Source organism: Oncorhynchus mykiss, chromosome 19 (genome assembly GCF_057628025.1).
Source record: "Oncorhynchus mykiss isolate SJ-2025 chromosome 19, ASM5762802v1, whole genome shotgun sequence".
Classification (NCBI taxonomy): Eukaryota; Metazoa; Chordata; class Actinopteri; order Salmoniformes; family Salmonidae; genus Oncorhynchus; species Oncorhynchus mykiss.
Window position 1 is genome coordinate 66,353,999 of NC_143040.1, and position 19,626 is coordinate 66,373,624.

The window sequence follows — 19,626 nt, forward strand, 5'->3', positions numbered from 1 at the left end:
TTATTCGATGAGGTTTAACGCTAGTTGGCATCCAATAAATGTTGCATTACCAACCGCCACCTACTAGACTGCCCTTGTACTTAGCTTGAAAAAAATGCAGCTGTAATAAACAAATACCCTACCATCTAACACTACACTCACTAAAAATAAAATACAAAATCAATAAATAAACACCATACTCCACTATTTAAATCTATGTAGTCCTACTTCAGGCCAACCGCCTGAAAGGATGGGACACCACCACTTCACACACCCTGTAACTCTTGTGATGTTAAGTCTCGCACACGCAAATACCTCTCTGCAGCTGCCACCACATCCTACATTTTCTGCAACTTACATTCCATCCCTGCAGTACAGTTGATAACCATTGCTATAAACGCTAAAATTCCAATCTTACTGAAACATATATCACTTGTTGGTTTATCCCTCTGTACTGATACAGATCAACTACTCACACCACTCCTCTCAGGATCCCTCCCCCTTGACCCATCTTCCTCTACTTTCTTTACTCTATCAGCATGTGACAACTACTTCTACTCTAACCCTGGGAGCCTCAACCTGCCTCTCTCGCGTGGGACATTTCTGTCCCGGGAATCTTCCCCTTCAGTTTGTCAGCTTTCACATTTACCGCTACCCCAGTAATCACTTTCAATTGTGCCCTTTTCTTGGGGGAAATACAACAGGTGTAAGTAGACCTTACAGTGAAATGCTTATCTCTTGCCCCATTCATTTAACGCAGAGCGCCTGCTCCCTCTGACCAGCAGAAACACAAACAAACCACTTCTGGTTACCCTCACCGATTCCACAGCACCCAACTCTGTTTTCACCCGCCCTTAACCTTTCTGATCTCCCCATCCCGGATCCGGGATCGTGAATACAGACTCAAGCTCATTACCATAACGCAACGTTAACTATTCATGAAAATCGCAAATGAAATGAAATAAATATGCTAGCTCTCAAGCTTAGCCTTTTGTTAACAACACTGTCATCTCAGATTTTCAAAATATGCTTCTCAACCATTGCAAAACAAGCATTTGTGTAACAGTATTGATGGCTAACGTAGCATTTAGCATTAGCATTCAGCTGGCAACATTTACACAAAAAAACAGAAAAGCATTAAAAAAAATAATTTACCTTTGAAGAACTTCAGATGTTTTCAATGAGGAGACTCTCAGATAGCAAATGTTCAGTTTTTCCTGAAAGATTATTTGTTTAGGACAAATCGCTCCGTTTTCTGCGTCACGTTTAGCTATGAAAAAACCCCTGTATCCAGGATTGTGTAAATCTATCAGCAAGCTCATTAGCATAACACAACGTTAACTATTTATGAAAATCGCAAATGAAATGAAATAAATATGCCATCTCTCAAGCTTAGCCTTTTGTAAACAACACTGTCATCTCAGATTTTCAAAATATGCTTCTCAACCATAGGAAAACAATCATTTGTGTAAAAGTAGCTAGCTAGAGTTAGCATTTCGCGTTAGCATTTAGCGTTAGCATTAGCGTTAGCATCCAGCACGCAACATTAACAAAAACATAAAAGCCTTCAAATAAAATCATTTACCTTTGAAGAACTTCTGATGTTTTCAATGAGGATACTCTCAGTTAGATAGCAGATGCTCAGTTTTTCCAAAAAGATTCCTTGTGTATTAGAAATGGCTCCGTTTTATACATCACATTTGGCTACCAAAAAAAATCCATAAATTCAGTCCTCAAAACGCAAACTTTTTTCCAAATTAACTCCATAATATCGACTGAAAACATGGCAAACGTTGTTTAGAATCAATCATCAAGGTGTTTTTCACATATCTCTTCATTGATACATCGTTCTTGGACACATGCTTTCTCCCCTGAATCAAATGGTAAAGTAGAAGCAGCTGGCAATTGCGCACCGAATTCGACGCAGGACACCAGGCGGACACTCGGAAAATGTAGTCTCTTATGGTCAATCTTCCAATGATATGCCTACAAATACGTCACAATGCTGCTAAGACCTTGGGCGAACGACAGAAAGTGTAGGCTCATTCGTTGCGCAATCACAGCCATATAAGGAGAGAATGGAAAACAGAGCTTCAGAAATTCTGCTAATTCCTGGGTGATGCATCATCTTGGTTTCGCCTGTAGAATGAGTTCTGGGGCACTTACAGACAAAATCTTTGCAGATTCTGAAACTTCAGAGTGTTTTCTTTCCAAAACTGTCAAGAATGCATAGTTGAGCATCTTTTCGTGACAAAATATCGCGCTTAAAACGGGAACGTTTTTTATCCAAAAATGAAATAGCGCCCCTAGAGCTCTAACTGGTTAAACCACAAATGGATCAGTCAAAGGGCAAGGGTCCACTTCTCCCAAAAACTTCAGTCCTACAATCACAGACTCATCTTTATCCTGACCCTCGGTGCAAGCCTCGGGCTCCGAGAACCCTCGGGCACCTACCACCTTCGATACTTCACCTTCATTCACTTCCATTTCTACTCCTGTCTTCAACTCACTCTGCTTACACTTTCTACCATTCTTCTTTAACAAACCATCTCCCCTTTTTCCCACCATTTTTAACTGACTCAAGTTCACCCTCTTCCTTCCTCTCTCTCTCTCTCTCTCTCTCTCTCTCTCTGTCTCTCTCTCTCTGTCTCTCTCTCTCTCTCTCTCTCTCTCTGTCTCTCTCTGTCTCTGTCTCTCTGTCTCTGTCTCTGTCTCTCTCTCTCTCTCTACCTCTCTCTCTCTCTACCTCTCTCTATCTATCTCTCTCTCTATCTCTCTCTCTACCTCTCTCTACCTCTCTCTCTACCTCTCTCTGTCTCTGTCTCTGTCTCTCTGTCTCTGTCTCTCTCTCTCTCTACCTCTCTCTACCTCTCTCTCTACCTCTCTCTGTCTCTGTCTCTGTCTCTCTGTCTCTGTCTTTCTCTGTCTCTGTCTCTCTGTCTCTCTCTCTCTCTGACCTCCTTTGACTCTCTTTTTTTAACCTCCATTCCTCCTCCTTATTCCAAATATAAGTCTCCTCATGATACTACTGCACTTTTCCTGACATACATCTTGTTCTTGCCCTGTCAAAGGATGCCATTAAACTGGCTGTCACAATCTCTGTACAATCAGCATGAACCCCTCGCCAGCGACAGTAAGAAATGGGGACAGTGTTTAACAGTTCAGTAACCACATTTCCATTACACACCTAGAGTTGAGACCAAAGATGGTGGATCTTCTTCTTCTATGGACTTTATATGGCGGTCAGCAACTAACTTTAAGGTGCATTACCACCACCCGACTGGAGTGTAAACCTCAGTTCATCGTTCAATCACCCACGTGGGTATATGCTCCTAAAAACCAATGAGGAGATGGGAGAGGCGGGACTTGCAGCGCGTCAAGCAGTTTGGATGAAATGATTGAATATCAAATCAAATGTATTTGTCACATACACATGGTTAGCAGATGTTAATGTCAGTGTAGCGAAATGCTTGTGCTTCTAGTTCCGACAATGCCGTAATAACCAACGAGTAATCTAACCTGCATGTGTACATTTATTTTGCAACGCGAGCGTTGTGGTCAGCATGTAAGATATAAGGCTACTCCTGAATTACCATTGAAGTGTGGTGTGCTTTCTGGCAACTGACTGCTGTAGACTCATCCAAGTGGGCTGCTGCATTTTGGTAGTCGTGAAGTCCATTGTCTAGTACAGAACTCTAACTTCATCCGACTGAGTCCTACGATGAGGCCTGGGTGGCGAAACACGGATGACAACGTGCTGCTCCCGGCTCGCCCCTTTGACCTCCTCCTCCCTCCGCTGACCTCGCTCAAACCGCTGACCTCGCTCAAACCGCTGACCTCCTCCTCCCTCCGCTGACCTCCTCCTCCCTCCGCTGACCTCCTCCTCCCTCCGCTGACCTCGTTCAAACCGCTGACCTCGCTCAAACCGCTGACCGCGCTCAAACCGCTGACCTCCTCCTCCCTCCGCTGACCACCTCCTCCCTCCGCTGACCTCGCTCAAACCGCTGACCTCGCTCAAACCGCTGACCGCGCTCAAACCGCTGACCTCCTCCTCCCTCCGCTGACCTCCTCCTCCCTCCACTGACCTCGCTCAAACCGCTGACCGCGCTCAAACCGCTGACCTCCTCCTCCCTCCGCTGACCTCCTCCTCCCTCCGCTGACCTCGCTCAAACCGCTGACCTCGCTCAAACCGCTGACCTCCTCCTCCCTCCGCTGACCTCCTCCTCCCTCCACTGACCTCGCTCAAACCGCTGACCTCGCTCAAACCGCTGACCTCCTCCTCCCTCCGCTGACCTCCTCCTCCCTCCACTGACCTCGCTCAAACCAGGAACTTTCTCAACCTTCTGTCTCTTGACCGTCGATCATGATGATTAGTGATGATGTTGTTTTTAAATAGTTTTTTGTTGCTTTTACAGCCCTTTGAGATGTATTTATGTTATGAATAGTGCTATGAAAGTGTAATAAATGATGATTTATTGTTCTAAGTGCACCATATGGGGATTCTCTCCACAGGTAGTCTCACCTTTCTTTGACCGACGTTATGCCCTTCATTGTGTTCTTTCATACAAGTGTCCTCTCTCCAAGTAGTGTGGCCTTCAACCAATGTTCTATTCTAAATCGGGTCGTCTTTGAAAGAAGACCTCTTTCCCCAAGTGGACTTTCCCCCTCCGGCCTAGAAAGTTGGGAAAGGAACAGTTACACTGAGGGTACCAAACATTAAGAACACCTTCCTAATATTGAGTTGCACCCTGACTGGCCCCAGGTCCCGTAGCCAGGGGAAACTCCTGACTGGCCCCAGGTCACGTAGCCATTGGAAACTCCTGACTGGCCCCAGGTCACGTAGCCAGGGGAAACTCCTGACTGGCCCCAGGTCACGTAGCCAGGGGAAACTCCTGACTGGCCCCAGGTCACGTAGCCAGGGGAAACTCCTGACTGGCCCCAGGTCACGTAGCCAGGGGAAACTCCTGACTGGCCCCAGGTCACGTAGCCAGGGGAAACTCCTGACTGGCCCCAGGTCACGTAGCCAGGGGAAACTCCTGACTGGCCCCAGGTCACGTAGCCAGGGGAAACTCCTGACTGGCCCCAGGTCACGTAGCCAGGGGAAACTCCTGACTGGCCCCAGGTCACGTAGCCAGGGGAAACTCCTGACTGGTCCCAGGTCCCGTAGCCAGGGGAAACTCCTGACTGGTCCCAGGTCACGTAGCCAGGGGAAACTCCTGACTGGTACCAGGTCACGTAGCCAGGGGAAACTCCTGACTGGTCCCAGGTCACGTAGCCAGGGGAAACTCCTGACTGGCCCCAGGTCACGTAGCCAGGATAAACTCCTGACTGGCCCCAGGTCACGTAGCCAGGGGAAACTCCTGACTGGTCCCAGGTCACGTAGCCAGGGGAAACTCCTGACTGGCCCCAGGTCACGTAGCCAGGAGAAACTCCTGACTGGCCCCAGGTCACGTAGCCAGGGGAAACTCCTGGCCTTAGCTATAGTCTCCTAATCTGAACACTGTGGGATTTTTTTGCACTGTCCCTCAGTCTCCATTCATTGTGTGAACTTTCTGTGAATTTTTGTTAATGTAAATGGCCATCTGTTCTCAATTTGCTTCTAGGATAAAGAGGCAGAGCTCCAACTCATCAACAAGGTGCTGGAGGACTCTGAGCTGACGTCCCAGAAGTACCGCCAGTGGAAAGAACATAACAAAGACTTACACCTGGAGATCGAGAAACTGGCTGTCCAATGGGCTAATGCCAAGACAAAGGACACGCCCCCTGGATCGTCTTCTGGGGAAATGGTGGAGGTGGTTGCCGTGGAAACAGAGGCCGCGTGTTTTCTGAGCCTTGGCGACGGGGAGATGCTGGTAGACGCGGAGCCATCGTTGTCAAGTACGATGAAGGCAGCAGGCGACTCTGATGTAGAGCCACAGTCAGAGCAGTCAGTGACTGCAGAGAGCAGCACAGACGACTTAGCTAGTCCTGCTAGCCGAGAGAATTACTTCTACATATGAGACGCCACTGAACTGATCTGATGGTGGTTTCCCTACTTACCATCAGATATGTATGGTTAGTGCATGGAGTTTTCATCAACCATATGACCTAACCAGGGAAAACTCATAGCTGTAGTTATCGCTGTGATTCATGACTCTATTTATTGCTGTGATACATGACTCTAGTTGTCGCTGTGGTTCATGAATCTAGTTATCGCTGTGATTCATGACTCTAGTTTGAGCAGTGATTCATGACTCTAGTTTGAGCAGTGATTCATGACTAGTTATCACTGTGATTCATGACTCTAGTTATCGCTGTGATTCATGACTAGTTATCGCTGTGATTTCTTATGGTGTTTTTCCTGGTCAGGTAATGTGGTCAGGATAAACACTGGGCCCTCAGGAGTTTTGTTTTAAATAGTTTTTGACTGTTGTTGATGTAGGAAAGACAGGGGTTGTCTTTCCAAGCCAATTGTATCACGCCAAACTTTCATAATTCAAGTTACGGTGTTCATATGACAAAAAAACTATTTTTTTCAAGTGTCCCTCTGTGTTGATAGATATATACTGTAGTCATGGGATGTTATGGACTGTCTTTTCTACTGTTACATATCTTTGGCTAAGATTTTTAAAGGAGATTTAAAGGTAAATTATATCCGTGTTGTATGCCTCTTATGTACATAGAATGTTAAATGTCACGTAACAAAATGTATTGTACTTTTTTAAACGTAGATTGTATATATTTTTGCACAGAATAAGTTCCGATCTTGCCTGATGGACAACATTATGACATAGTTATTATAGATCAAATACAATCATTGTTTATTTTAACCTGATTAGGTTAACATGTAAGACTGTTCCCAGACCTCTGTGTGTGTGTGTGTGTGTGTGTGTGTGTGTGTGTGTGTGTGTGTGTGTGTGTGTGTGTGTGTGTGTGTGTGTGAAAGCTTAGTTTTCCCAATGCATCTTGAATATATTGATTCAATATATTCTGAGCAGTAAGGATCCTCACTGGTGGCTGAGCCTGTGTCAAATGCAGTAAAGAACAAGTGATGAACACATTCATTTGCAAACAGTTTGTCATTCAAGAAGCCATTGTCCTAACTTATGGTCAGGTGAAACTGGCAATAAAATGGCAATAACATTTCTTCAAATTTCATGGGACTTTTGTTTTGCGTTCACTGCTGAAATAAGTTATGATAAAAGTGTTGACAAGGTTTTGGTAGCACTATTTTACAGTACTGTCTGTCCTTGATAAATACCATTGACCTCTGCTGGAATTAGCATGATAACAGTGGGAACCTTCCTGTAGCGTAGCATGCAGCCCCCACAAGGCGGGGCGGAGGTCGGGCCCCCCAGATAGCATATGAACACGTCATAAACCATGAATTATTACTTAGTGAAATTACAGAAAATTACATACATGGTCATTCCAAAATCATGGGCATCAATATGGAGTTGGTCCCCCCCTTTTGCTGCTATAACAGCCTACACTTTTGGGAAGGCTTTCCACTAGATGTTGGAACATTGCTGCTTCCATTCAGCCACAAGCGCATTAGTGAGGTCGGGCCACTGATGTTGGGTGATTAGGCCTGGCTCGCAGTCAGTGTTCCAATTCATCCCAACGGTATTCGATGGGGTTGAGGTCAGGGCTCTGTGCAGGTCAGTCAAGTTTTTCCACACCTGCGACGATACCATGTTGAAAGTCACTGAGCGCTTCAGTAAGGCCATTCCACTGCCAATGTTTTCCTATGGAGATTGCATGGCTGTGTGTTCAATTGTATACGCCTGTCAGCAACGGGTCTGGCTGAAATAGAGAAATCCACTAATTTATCCGTACTTTTAATTTATCCATACTTTTGGCCATGTAGTGTAGCTTTAAAAATGCAAAATCTCCTCTCAGCCTCATGGCAATGTGTAAAATAGCATGAGATTAGCTATAAAACCATGGAATTAGGAATTAGATTAGTACTTAGCGAGTGTTTTATATACTTCCTAAGTAATATAACAGGATCACTATGTATAAAATGTGTCGCTCTGCCTCATGTCATGTTTTTGCTCGTACCTTGGGAGGGCCCCGAGAAACTGCGCTACACCACTGGAACAGCAAAAGTTCTACTAGTATCTAATGCTGCCTACTTGTTTTTGTAATGAACATCAAAGAAACAAACAAGCAAATAGGTTATTGCTGTTTTCCGGCGTGTCATTTCTGTGCCGTAACACAAAGTTCTTCTGGAGTTTTATGTCACTGACAAATTTGAATGTTGTTTTCCAAGACGCTTGTTGTCATGTTTACCTCTCCGACAAAAACAACAACTCGTCAATGTCATTTGACTGGTGCCAGTGTGTGTCTTTTCACGGTCTGTGGTGTGGTGTGTGTGAATTTTGAAGAGGAATGTGTTGTTTATTATTGGCACTACTTCCTGTTTGTGTGAATTGGCTAAAAGGCTCTTTTGTGCAGGTCCAAGAAAACAAGCATAAAGACAAAAGTGGCAGCACATATCTTTACAGATCCATCTTGTCTCTAAAGACACTTCAGCACCTTTCAGTCATAAATGACCTGTTTGTCTGTCAGTTTCAAAACAACAGGATGTTTGTTCGGGGCTCAATTGACTACAATATACCACATGCAGCCTGTTGAAAGGTACTGTAGCCTGTAATTTGTTTATCGTTAGTTCTTGAGGCAGCTTGTGCTAACTTAGAGGCTTATAGAGCTAGCCAGCTTGCAGTCATAAATGCTGGAAATGAGTTACCTCAGGTTCGTTCAGCTATTCCTATGGGGGAAATGATTGGGGGAAGAATAGGGGTTTGGGATAGACCTTATTTTCAGGGTTTAAGGTTAAGACAGGCTTAGAAGATTCTTTTGTGTACTTGTTTTGATTACATAAATGCTTCATATGATGTTGGAGTTAAATGCTTTGGGGACAAAGATACAAAATTACATTTGGAAGTGCATGAATGTAAATATTCAATGTGTTGCATTTGCTATGTTACTTAACGACGATAGCACCTTGAATATCTCAATCAATCGGCAGGCAACACTGCTGCTGCAAAAAAAGATGTTGGCTCTCTCCCAATCCACCAGTGGATACAGGTACTATTAAAAGTTACAACATTAGAATTATCGACAGTGGGAATGAATGGTGCTAGTCAAGGAACAATTTAGGCCTAGAAAAATATACATCACTCTGTCAAGAATAATCTCAGTTTAAGCCCAATGTGTTGGACAATCTATAAAGCCCAACACATACAGTGCCTTCAGAAATGATTCATACCCAAATATATGTATTTTCTCACCCATGTACACACAAAACCCCATAACGACAGTGAAAACAAGTCACAACATGTTAGAATCACCTTTCTAGGCTAAATTCCTATGGCACAAAAGTAAAACAGCCAAAAATGTGGCAAAGAAATTAACTTTGTCCTGAATACAGTGTTATGTTTGGGGCAAATGCAGTACAACAGATCACTGTGTACCACTCCTCCTGGATCGAATCCCTGAGCTGACAAGGTACAAATCTGTCGTTCTGCTCCTGAGCAAGGCGGTTAACCCACTGTTCCCCGGGATGTCCATTAAGGCAGCCCTCCACACCTCTCTGATTCAGAGGGGTTGGGTTAAATGGGGAAGATACATTTCCGTTGAATGCTTTGTTGTAAAACTGACTAGGTTTCCCCCTTTCCTTTCATATTTCCAAACATGGTGGTGGCTGCATCATGTTATGGGTTTGCTTTTCATCAGCAAGCACTAGGGAGTTAAAAATAAACAGAATAAAGCTAAGCACAAGCAAAATCCTACAGGAAAACCTGTTTCAGACTGCTTTCCAACAGACACTGGGAGACAAATTCATATTTCAGCAGGACAATAACCTAAAACACAAGTCCAAATATAGTGGCCTAGTTAGTTTTGACTTAAATCGGCTTAAGTCTATGGCAAGACTTTAAATCTGGCTGTCTAGCAATGATCGACAACCAACTTGACAGAGCTTGCAAATATTGTACAATCCAGGTATACCAACTCTTAGAAACTTACCCAGAAACATTCACAGCTGTAATTGCTGTCAAAGGTGTTCCTACTAAGTATTGACTCAGGGGTGTGAATACATATGTAAGTTAAATATGTCTGTATTTTCAATACATTTGTAAAAATGTTTAAGAACATGTTTTTAACATTGTCATGTGGTTTGTGTGTAGATGGGTGAGATATACAGTACCAGTCGAAAGTTTGGACACACCTACTAATTCAAGGGATTTTCTTTATTTTTACTATTTTCTACATTGTAGAATAATAGTGACGACATCAAAACTATGAAGTAACACATATGGAATCATGTAGTAACCAAAAAAGTATTCAACAAATCTAAAAATATTTTAGATTCTTCAAAGTAGCCACCTTTTGCCTTGATGACAGCTTTTCACACTCTTGGCATTCTCTCAACCAGCTTCACCTGGAATGTTTTTCCAACAGTCTTGGAGTTCCCACATATGCTGAGCACTTGTTGGCTGCCATTCCTTGACTCTGCGGTCCAACTCATCCCAAAACATCTCAATGGGTTTGAGGTCGGGTGATTATGGAGGCCAGGTCATCTGATGCAGCACTCCATCACTCCTTGTCAAATAACCCTTACATAGCCTCGAGGTGTGTTGGGTCATTGACCTTTGAAAAACAAATGATAGTCCCACTAAGTGCAAACCAGATGGGATGGCGTAACGCTGCAGAATGCTGTGGCAGCCATGCTGGTTAAGTGTGCCTTTTAATTCTAAATAAATCTGAATCTAAATAAATCAGACTGTGTCATCAGCAAAGCACCATCACATCACCTCCTCCATGCTTCACGGTGGGAACCACACATGCGGAAATCATCCGTTCACCTACTCTGCATCTCACAAAGACACGGCGGTTGGAGCCAAAAATCTCACATTTGGACTAATCAGACCAAAGGACAGATTTCCACCGGTCTAATGACCATTGCTTGTGTTTCTTGGCCCAAACAAGTCTCTTCTTATTATTGGTGTCCTTTAGTAGTTGTTTCTTTGCAGCAATTCGACCATGAAGGCCTGATTCACGCAGACTCCTCTGAACAGTTGATGTTGAGATGTGTCTGTTACTTGAACTCCGAAAGCATTTATTTTGGCTGCAATCTGAGGTGCAGTTAACTCTAATGAACTTATCCTCTGCAGCAGAGGTAACTCTGGGTCTTCCTTTCTTGTGGCGGTCCTCATGAGAGCCAGTTTCATCATGGTGTTTGCGACTGCACTTGAAGAAACTTTAAAAGTTCTTGAAATGTTCCGCATTGACTGACTTTCATGTGAAACCCTCTCACCAGGATCGAATTTGACTCACGATATTAACTTACGTAGAGTATCTCAACAGCATGGGATGTTAGGTGAGAAGGACATCTCCAATAACAATCCCTATTGTAAACTATCTAGGGTGATGACAAATGATGAAATGATTATAGGTTTTTGTTGTTGGATATACTTTCCCATGCATTAAATTAAATTGAAACAGTTAATGACTCCACCAAGGAAACATATATATAAGGTTCAAGATGTGTATTATTACATTTTCAAAGCACCACATCAAAAGAAATACAAATAATCGTGCACAAGCAATGTCCAAATTATTTCAAGCTTGTTTAACCCGTTGGCGCGCAAAAAAAAATGATGACACACATAAAGTCCCGAAGCACCCCATCGTTGTGGTTACGCACTACTCGTAGATATTCCCTCAGTGTAGTACGGCAGTTCCGTGCAGGTTTCCTCACAAGATCCACAGCAAGCACAGCTATCAATGCAGACAGTACTCTTTAGCAGTAACCGATATCCCATGGGAACATGAACTCGTTAATCTTCCCCAAGCAATTTTCTCTCTGTGTCACACGATTCTAGGCTAACCTCAAGGCTGTCAAATACCTCCATGATGAGACGGTAGCTTCGGTCTTTACTAAGTCTTTCTTAACAAAAAATTATAACTCTCTTATAAAATAAAACCGGTATTTCCCTTCAAAACTCGGTAGGTATGGGTTTTGTTCTATTTTGATCGGTTTCTGTTATAATTCTTCTTCACCAACGGTCATAAAGTAACATCCATCCTTTTCTCCACGTGTCTCTCCCTCTCTTTTTTTCCCAGGCCTCCCGTTAACCAGGTCAACTCCCATTGGCCACAGCTTAACACGCAACCTTATTGGTCGAAACTTAAAAGTAAACCAACCTATTCACTTATACATTAAATAAATATTTATTCAAAATAAATGCATTAACAACATTACAATACAGGAGCAATTGAATCACCTTTTAAATCTATTACCAATTAATTATAACAAATAAACTCTATACTTGGTTTTAACAAGAATAAACTCAATACTTGGTTTTAACAAGAATAAACTCAATACTTGGTTTTCACAAGGGTATTACACATGCCTTAAAGTAATGATGGACTGTTGTTTCTCTTTGCTTATTTGAGCTGTTCTTGCCATAATATGGATTTAGTCCTATTTGGTATAAAACATCTTCTGTATACCCCTACCTTGTCACAACACAACTGATTGGCTCAAACACATTAAGGAAAGAAATCCTGCAAATTATCTTTTAACAAGGCACACCTGTTTATTTAAATGCATTCCAGGTGTCTACCTCATGAAGCTGGTTGAGAGAATGCCTAGAGTGTGCAAAGCTGTCATCAAGGCAAAGGGTGGATACTTTGAAGAATTTCAAATATAAAATATATTTTGATTTGTTTAACACTTTTTGGGGTTACCACATGATTCCATATGTGTTATTTCATAGTTTTGAAAGAAAGGCACTTTTTTTGTCCATTAAAATCACAACAGATTAATCAGAAATGCAGTCTAGACATTTTTAATATTGTAAATGACTATTTGTAGCTGGAAACTGATTTCTTGTAGAATATCTATGTAGGCGTTCAGAGGCCCATTATCAGCAACCATCACTCCTGTGTTCCAATGGCACGTTGTATTAGCTAATCTAAGTTTATCATTTTAAAAGGCTAATTGATCATTAGAAAACAATTTTGCAATTATGTTAGCACAGCTGAAAACTGTTGTTCTGATTAAAGAAGCAATAAAACTGGCATTCTTTAGACTAGCTGAATATCTGGAGCATCAGCATTTGTGGGTTCGATTACAGGCTCGAATTGGCCAGAAACAACGTACTTTCTTCTGAAACTCATCAGTTTATTATTGTTCTGAGAAATTAAGCCTATTCCATGCGAGAAATTACTAAGAAACGGAAGATCTCGTACAACGCTGTGTACTACTCCTTTCACAGAACAGCGCAAACTGGCTCTAACCAGAATAGAAAAAGGAGTGGGAGGCCCCGGTGCACAACTGAGCAAGAGGACAAGTACATTAGTGTATAGTTTGAGAAAGACGCCTCACAAGCCCTCAACTGGTAGCTTTATTATCTTGTACCCGCAAAACACCTGTCTCAACGTCAGCAGTGAAGAGGCGAATCCAGAATGCTGGCCTTCTAGGCAGAGTTCCTCTGTCCAGTGTCTGTGTTATTTTGCCCATTTTAATATTTTATTTTTATTGGCCAGTCTGAGATACGGCTTTTTCTTTGCAACTCTGCCTAGAAGGTCAGCATCCTGGAGTCTGTTTCTCATGGAATTCCATGAACTTCACCAATTTGGACTATTTTGTGTCCATTACATGAAATCCAAATAAAAATCGATTTAAATTACAGGTTGTAATGCAACAAAATAGGAAAAACACAAAGGGGGATGAATACTTTTGCAAGGTAGTGTACATACACTATATATACAAAAGTATGTCGACACCCTTTCAAATGAGTGGATTCGGTTATTTCAGCCACATCCGTTGCTGACAGGTGTATAAAATCGAGCACACAGCCATGCAATCTCCATAGACAAACATTGGCAGTAGAATGGCATTACTGAAGAGCTCAGTGACTTTCAACGTGGCATTGTCATAGGATGCCAGTTTTCCAACAAGTCAACTGTAAATTCTGTTATTGTGACGTGGAAACGTCTTGGAGCAACAACGGCTCAGCCGTGAAGTGGTAGGCCACACAAGCTCACAGAACGGGACCGCCGGGTGCTGAAGGGCATGGCACGTAAAAATCGTCTGTCCTCGGTTGCAACACTCAATACAGAGTTCCAAACTGCCCCAGGAAGAAACGTCAGTACAAGAACTGTTCGTCGGGAGCTTCATGAAATGGGTTTCCATGACCGAGCAGCCGCACACAAGCCTAAGATCACCTTGCGCAATGCCAAGCGTCTGCTGGAGTGGTGTAAAGCTCACTGTAATTGGACTCTGGAGAAGTGGAAACACGTTCTCTGGAGTGATGAATCACGCTTTACCATCTGGCAGTCCGACAAACAAATCTGGGTTTGGCGGATGCCAGGGAAACGCTACCTGCCCCAATGCATAGTGCCAACTGTAAAGTTTGGCGGAGGAGAAATAATGGTCTGGGGCTGTTTTTCATGGTTTGGGCCAGGGCCCTTAGTTCCAGTGAAGGGATGTCTTAATGCTACAGCATACAATGACATTCTAGATGATTCGGTGCTTTCCAGAAATGGTTTGTCGAGATCAGTGTGGAAGAACTTGACTGGCTCTTTTGTCTGAATGGAAGCAAGTCCCGCAGCAATGTTCCAACAGCTAGTGGAAAGCCTTCCCAGAAGAGTGAAGGCTGTTATAGCTGTAAAGGGAGGACCAACTCCATATTAATGCCAATGATTTTGGAATGAGATATTCGACAAGCATGTGTCCACATACTTTTGATCATGTACAGCCCCCGTTTTGAAAAGCCTGCCTTTGAGGTGGGAACAAGGAAGTATGGCTCCCGTCAGGCTGTAGTCTACAAAGACAAGGGAAATGAGTCAACCTAGATATATCCTGCGTTGTCCTGGCAGATAGGAACATTGTTGAGACAAGTCCAATGGCTCTATTGAACAAGGACAACCATATCTACTCGCTGCTAGCGTGATCGTGCAGTTGGCGAAACACAAAGGCGGCAATAATTGCTACAAACCATGACTCAATGATTTTTTTTGATCAGACAGCAGGCTCAATCAACCATTGACGTAATTGGTTGAACTGTCCTGGGGACAAAAAATGTGAAAGTACACTCTAAATAGCATTAGTGGTCAGGAGCCCATAAAATAGACGCTATACATCCAGAGCATCACTCGCTTTTCCCTGATATTTAGAAAATATCCTGATACTTACATGACTTCCTCATATTTATCTTTCGAAGGTTTCCCTGATATTTAGATGTTTTCACTGATAGACGATAGTAAACATTAGCACAGGCTTTGGGGAGGTGAGATGAAAGCCCGTTCAGTGACATTTTAACCGCCTCTGGCTTCGTCGTTGTTATTTGTCTCTGTTCCTGCCATTATCACTGAATGGTGGATGATTAAAGGTGTAAAATTCCAGTAACTTTCTCACAGCTGCTTTGGTTTTCCAGAAATGTTGGTTGGAAGATTCCGGATTTCCTGCTCACTCCCTTCTGATTTCTGGAGCCAATTAAGCCAAGATTTCCAGAATACCTGGACATTTTGGTCTAAATTATAGGAATTGTGCTTAACCCTATGAATGATATACCACAAATGAACACATACAGTTTGACCGCTGTTGAACGATTTACCGACTTCACATTTTCACCGTGTCAGGATTGGATTGGAAACGGTGACATTTTCACCGTGTCAGGATTGGATTGGAAACGGTGACATTTTCACCGTGTCAGGATTGGATTGGAAACGGTGACATTTTCACCGTGTCAGGATTGGATTGGAAACGGTGACATTTTCACCTGAAATTGTATGAATTATTCATTTTGAATCAAGTCATTTATATTCATTTTTCCTCTTTCTTTTGGCATGCCTTCATGGATCCCCAAAGATGATCAAGTACAACGGAGCAGATACAGTCCCTTATGACACTGCTGTCTCTAAGGCTGTATTTACACAGGCAGCCCAATTCTGATCTTTTGCCATTAATTGGTCTTTCGTCCAATCAGATCAGAGTTGGGCTGCCTGTGTAAATGAAGACACTAAAAGCTGCAGGACAAATTCTATACAAGATACAGGAGTTGTCATAGCAACTATCAGAATAACAATCAGAAGAAACTATTAGAAATGCGATAAGGGACTGTATTGAAAGATGAGGAATCAATACTCTGATTTGTGTTTGGTTTCTTATTAAGTCTCCTGTGATATGATTCACAAACATCCCCCTACATTCACACAGTCTTTCTCTCATTAGCCGTCGTATTGATTGCACAGTAAGCTTCATCTAATTAGAAGGACACACTTACAGTACCATCCAGATGAGGTAAGAGCATCTGCTCCTCCTCTGTCCATCTGTACGCTTTACATTATTCCATCTAAAGTAGGATCAGATGCTTGTCTAATCTATCTCTTACCCTCTCCCTTTCTCTCCTCCCTCTTCCTCTCCTCTCTCTACTCCCCTCTTTCTCTCTACTCCCTTTTTTTCTCTCCTCCCCTCTTTCTCTCTCTACTTCTCTCTGCCTCTCCTCTCTACTCCCCTCTTTCTCCCCTCTTTCTTTCTCTCCTCCACTCTTTCTCCCTCTTACTACCCTCTTCCTCTCTCTCTACTCCCCTCTTCCTCTCCTCTCTCTACTCCCCACTTTCTCTCCTCTTTCTCTCTACTCCCCTCTTTCTCTATATCGCTCGCTCTCCTCTCTCTCTCCTCCCCTCTTCCTCTCTCTCTCTCCTCCCCTCTCCCTCTCCTCTCTACTCCCCTCTTTCTCCCCTCTTTCTCTCTCTACTCCCCTCTCTCTCTACTCTCTCTCTATCCTCTCCTCTTCCTCTCCTCTCTCGACTCCTCTCTTTTTCTCTCTACTCCCCTCTTCCTCTCCTCTCTCTCTCTCCTCGCCTCTTCCTCTCCTCTCTCCTCCCCTCTTCCTCTCCTCTCTACTCCGCTCTTCCCCTCCTCTCTCTACTCCACTCTTTATCTCCTCTCTCTCTCTACTCCCCTCTTTCTCTCCTCTTCCTCCACTCTCTATACTCCCCTCTTTCTCTCTCTACTCCCCTCTTCCTATCCACTCCCCTCTTCCTCTCCTCTCTCTCTACTTCCCTCTTTCTCCCCTCTTTCTCTCTTTTCCCCTCTCTCTCCTCTCTCTCCTCTCCTTTTCCTCTTCTCTCTACTCCCCTCTTCCTCTCCTCTCTCTTACACCCCTTTTCTCTCCTCTCTCTCTCTCTCCTCCCCTCTTCCTCTCCTCTCTACTCCCCTCTTTCTCTCTCTACTCCCCTCTTTCTCTCTCTCCTCTCTCTCTCTACTACCCTCTTCCTCTCCTCTCTCTCTCTCCTCCCCTCTTCCTCTCTCTCTACTCCCCTCTTTCTCTCCTCTCTCTCTCACTCCTCCCCTCTTCCTCTCCTCTCTCTCCTCCCCTCTACTCCCCTCTTTCTCTCCTCTTCCTCTCCTCTCTCTACCCTCTTTCTCTCTCCACTCCCCTCTTCCTCTCCTCTCTCTCCTCTTCCTCGCCTCTCTACTCCCCTCTTTCTCTTTTCTCCTCTTTCTCCTCTCCTTTTCCTCTCCTCTCTACTCCCCTCTTCCTCTCCTCTCTCTACTCCCCTCTTTCTCTCCTCTCTCTCTCTCCTTCCCTCTTCATCTCCTCTCTCTACTCCCCTCTTCCTCTGCACTCTCTCTCTACTCCCTTCTTCCTCCCCTCTTTCTCTCTCTATTCCCCTCTTTCTCTCCTCTCCTTTTCCTCTCCTCTCTCTACTCCCCTCTTTCTCTCTCTACTCCCATCTTCCTCTCCTCTCTACTACCCTCTTCCTCTCCTCTCTACTACCCTCTTCCTCTCCACTCTCTCTCCTCCCCTCTTCCTCCCCTCTTTCTCTCTCTAGTCCCCTCTTTCTCTCCTCTCCTTTTCCTCTCCTCTCTCTCCTCCCCTCTTCCTCTCCACTCTCTCTCCTCCCTTCTTCCTCCCCTCTTTCTCTCTCTTTTCCCCTCTTTCTCTCCTCTCCTTTTTCTCTCCTCTCTCTCTATACTCCCCTCTTCCTCTCCTCTCTCTATACTCCCCTCTTTCTCTCTCCTCTCTCTATACTCCTCTCTCTCTACTCCCCTCTTTCTCTCCTCTCTCTACTCCCCTCTTTCTCTCCTTTCTCTCTCTACTGCCCTCTTTCTCTCTATACTCCCCTCTTTCTCTCCTCTCTCTCTCTATACTCCCCTCTTTCTCTCTATACTCCCCTCTTTCTCTCCTCTCTCTCTATACTCCCCTCTTTCTCTCCTCTCGCTCTACTGCCCTCTTTCTCTCCTCTCTCGCTCTACTCCCCTCTCTCTCCTCTCTCTACTCCCCTCTTTCTCTCCACTCTCTCTCCTCCCCTCTTTCTGCTCTTTCTCTACACTCAATTTCAACTCACAGGAAGATGGCTGTGTGTTAGATCTCATATGCAGCTTAGTATGCATGGTCTCTCTCTCTCTCCCCAACTCCCTCCCTCGTTCTCTATCCTTTCTAGTACCCACTAGATGCACAAACCCTCTATTGCTCTCTTTCTCTGTTCCCTTACCCCCCTCTCTTCTCCCCCCCTCTCTCTCTCCTCTTTGGTATCCAGTGGAAGACTGGATGGACTGACACTACACATACATAAGTGTGCTGCTTGCCATATCAGATGTGTCCACTCTGGAAGCACCCACATGAATAAAAGACTACAGTTTACTATAGAAATCTATAGTATGTTGTAGTATACTGTAGAATCTCTCCATGTGTAGTACTCACTATAGTATACTGTAGAACACTACAGTAAATACTGCAGTTTTATCCACAAACACTGTAGTAAATACTACAGAAATGTCTGCAAAACAATACTTTTGCCCCTTTCCCTCCCCATATCTCAATCTGTGCCACCCATAAGTGAGAAACCTACTGTACATACCAAGTATAGACCATATTGTGTATTCCCTACTGGTTATACTGTAGAAAAGAGCAGAAGCTCTGAACTACTGTATCTGTTCAGACCCCAGTCCTACCTATGTACAGGCTGTGGAAAATGCACTCTTACGGACATTTCTCCAGGAGGTTTACTGAAGGAGAAAGTCCACACTTCTATGTCAAAGATAATTCAACAAAAACTCTATATTTAAAACTACACTAAATATTACTGTATACTGCAATCCACAAAAACACCACAATTATTATAGTACTATATATACTACAGTTTTCTTTTACTGCAGTATGTATACTATAGTTAACTGTAAATACTCTCTCTCTCTCTCTCGCACTCTCTCTCAACTCTCTCTCTCTCTCTCTCTTCCTCTCTCTCTCTACCTCTGCACCTTAAAGGCTTCTGTCCTATGTACTTTCATGGAACACTGGTCACTTTAATAATGGTTACATACTATTTTACACATTTCATATGTATATACTGTATTCTAGTCAAAGCCATCCTATTTAATTATTGCTGTACATATAGTATTCAATCTTACGTATTCAACAGATTATATATGTACACTACTGTTCAAAAGTTTGGGGTCACTTAAAAATGTCCTTGTTTTTGAAAGAAAAACACATTTTTTGTCCATTAAAATAACATCAAATTGATCAGAAATACAGTGTAGACATTGTTAATGTTGTAAATGACTATTGTAGCTACAAACGGCTGATTATTTATGGAATATCTACATAGGCGTACAGAGGCCCATTGTCAGCAACCATCACT

General features: G+C 43.4%; 1 protein-coding gene and 1 long non-coding RNA gene across 10 annotated transcripts in view; one reads left to right on the forward strand and one right to left on the reverse strand.

Annotated features, from left to right (window-relative positions):
* LOC149975293 (uncharacterized) overlaps window positions 1–1,703 on the reverse strand; it is a 235,937-nt gene extending 234,234 nt beyond the window's left edge. The window contains exons 1-2 of the long non-coding RNA XR_016489056.1: window positions 1,565–1,703; window positions 1,135–1,196 (exon numbers count right to left, since the gene is read on the reverse strand). This is a non-coding gene — a long non-coding RNA (uncharacterized LOC149975293). The remainder of the gene's footprint in view (window positions 1–1,134; window positions 1,197–1,564) is intronic.
* LOC110498392 (connector enhancer of kinase suppressor of ras 1) overlaps window positions 1–7,018 on the forward strand; it is an 84,173-nt gene extending 77,155 nt beyond the window's left edge. For all 9 annotated transcript variants that reach the window (XM_090211530.1, XM_090211532.1, XM_090211537.1 and 6 more), the window contains one exon: window positions 5,583–7,018. In XM_090211530.1, the coding sequence (XP_090067656.1) occupies window positions 5,583–5,978 (396 nt within the window). In that variant the 3' untranslated portion in view covers window positions 5,979–7,018. The remainder of the gene's footprint in view (window positions 1–5,582) is intronic.
* Window positions 7,019–19,626: the final 12,608 nt, after the last annotated feature.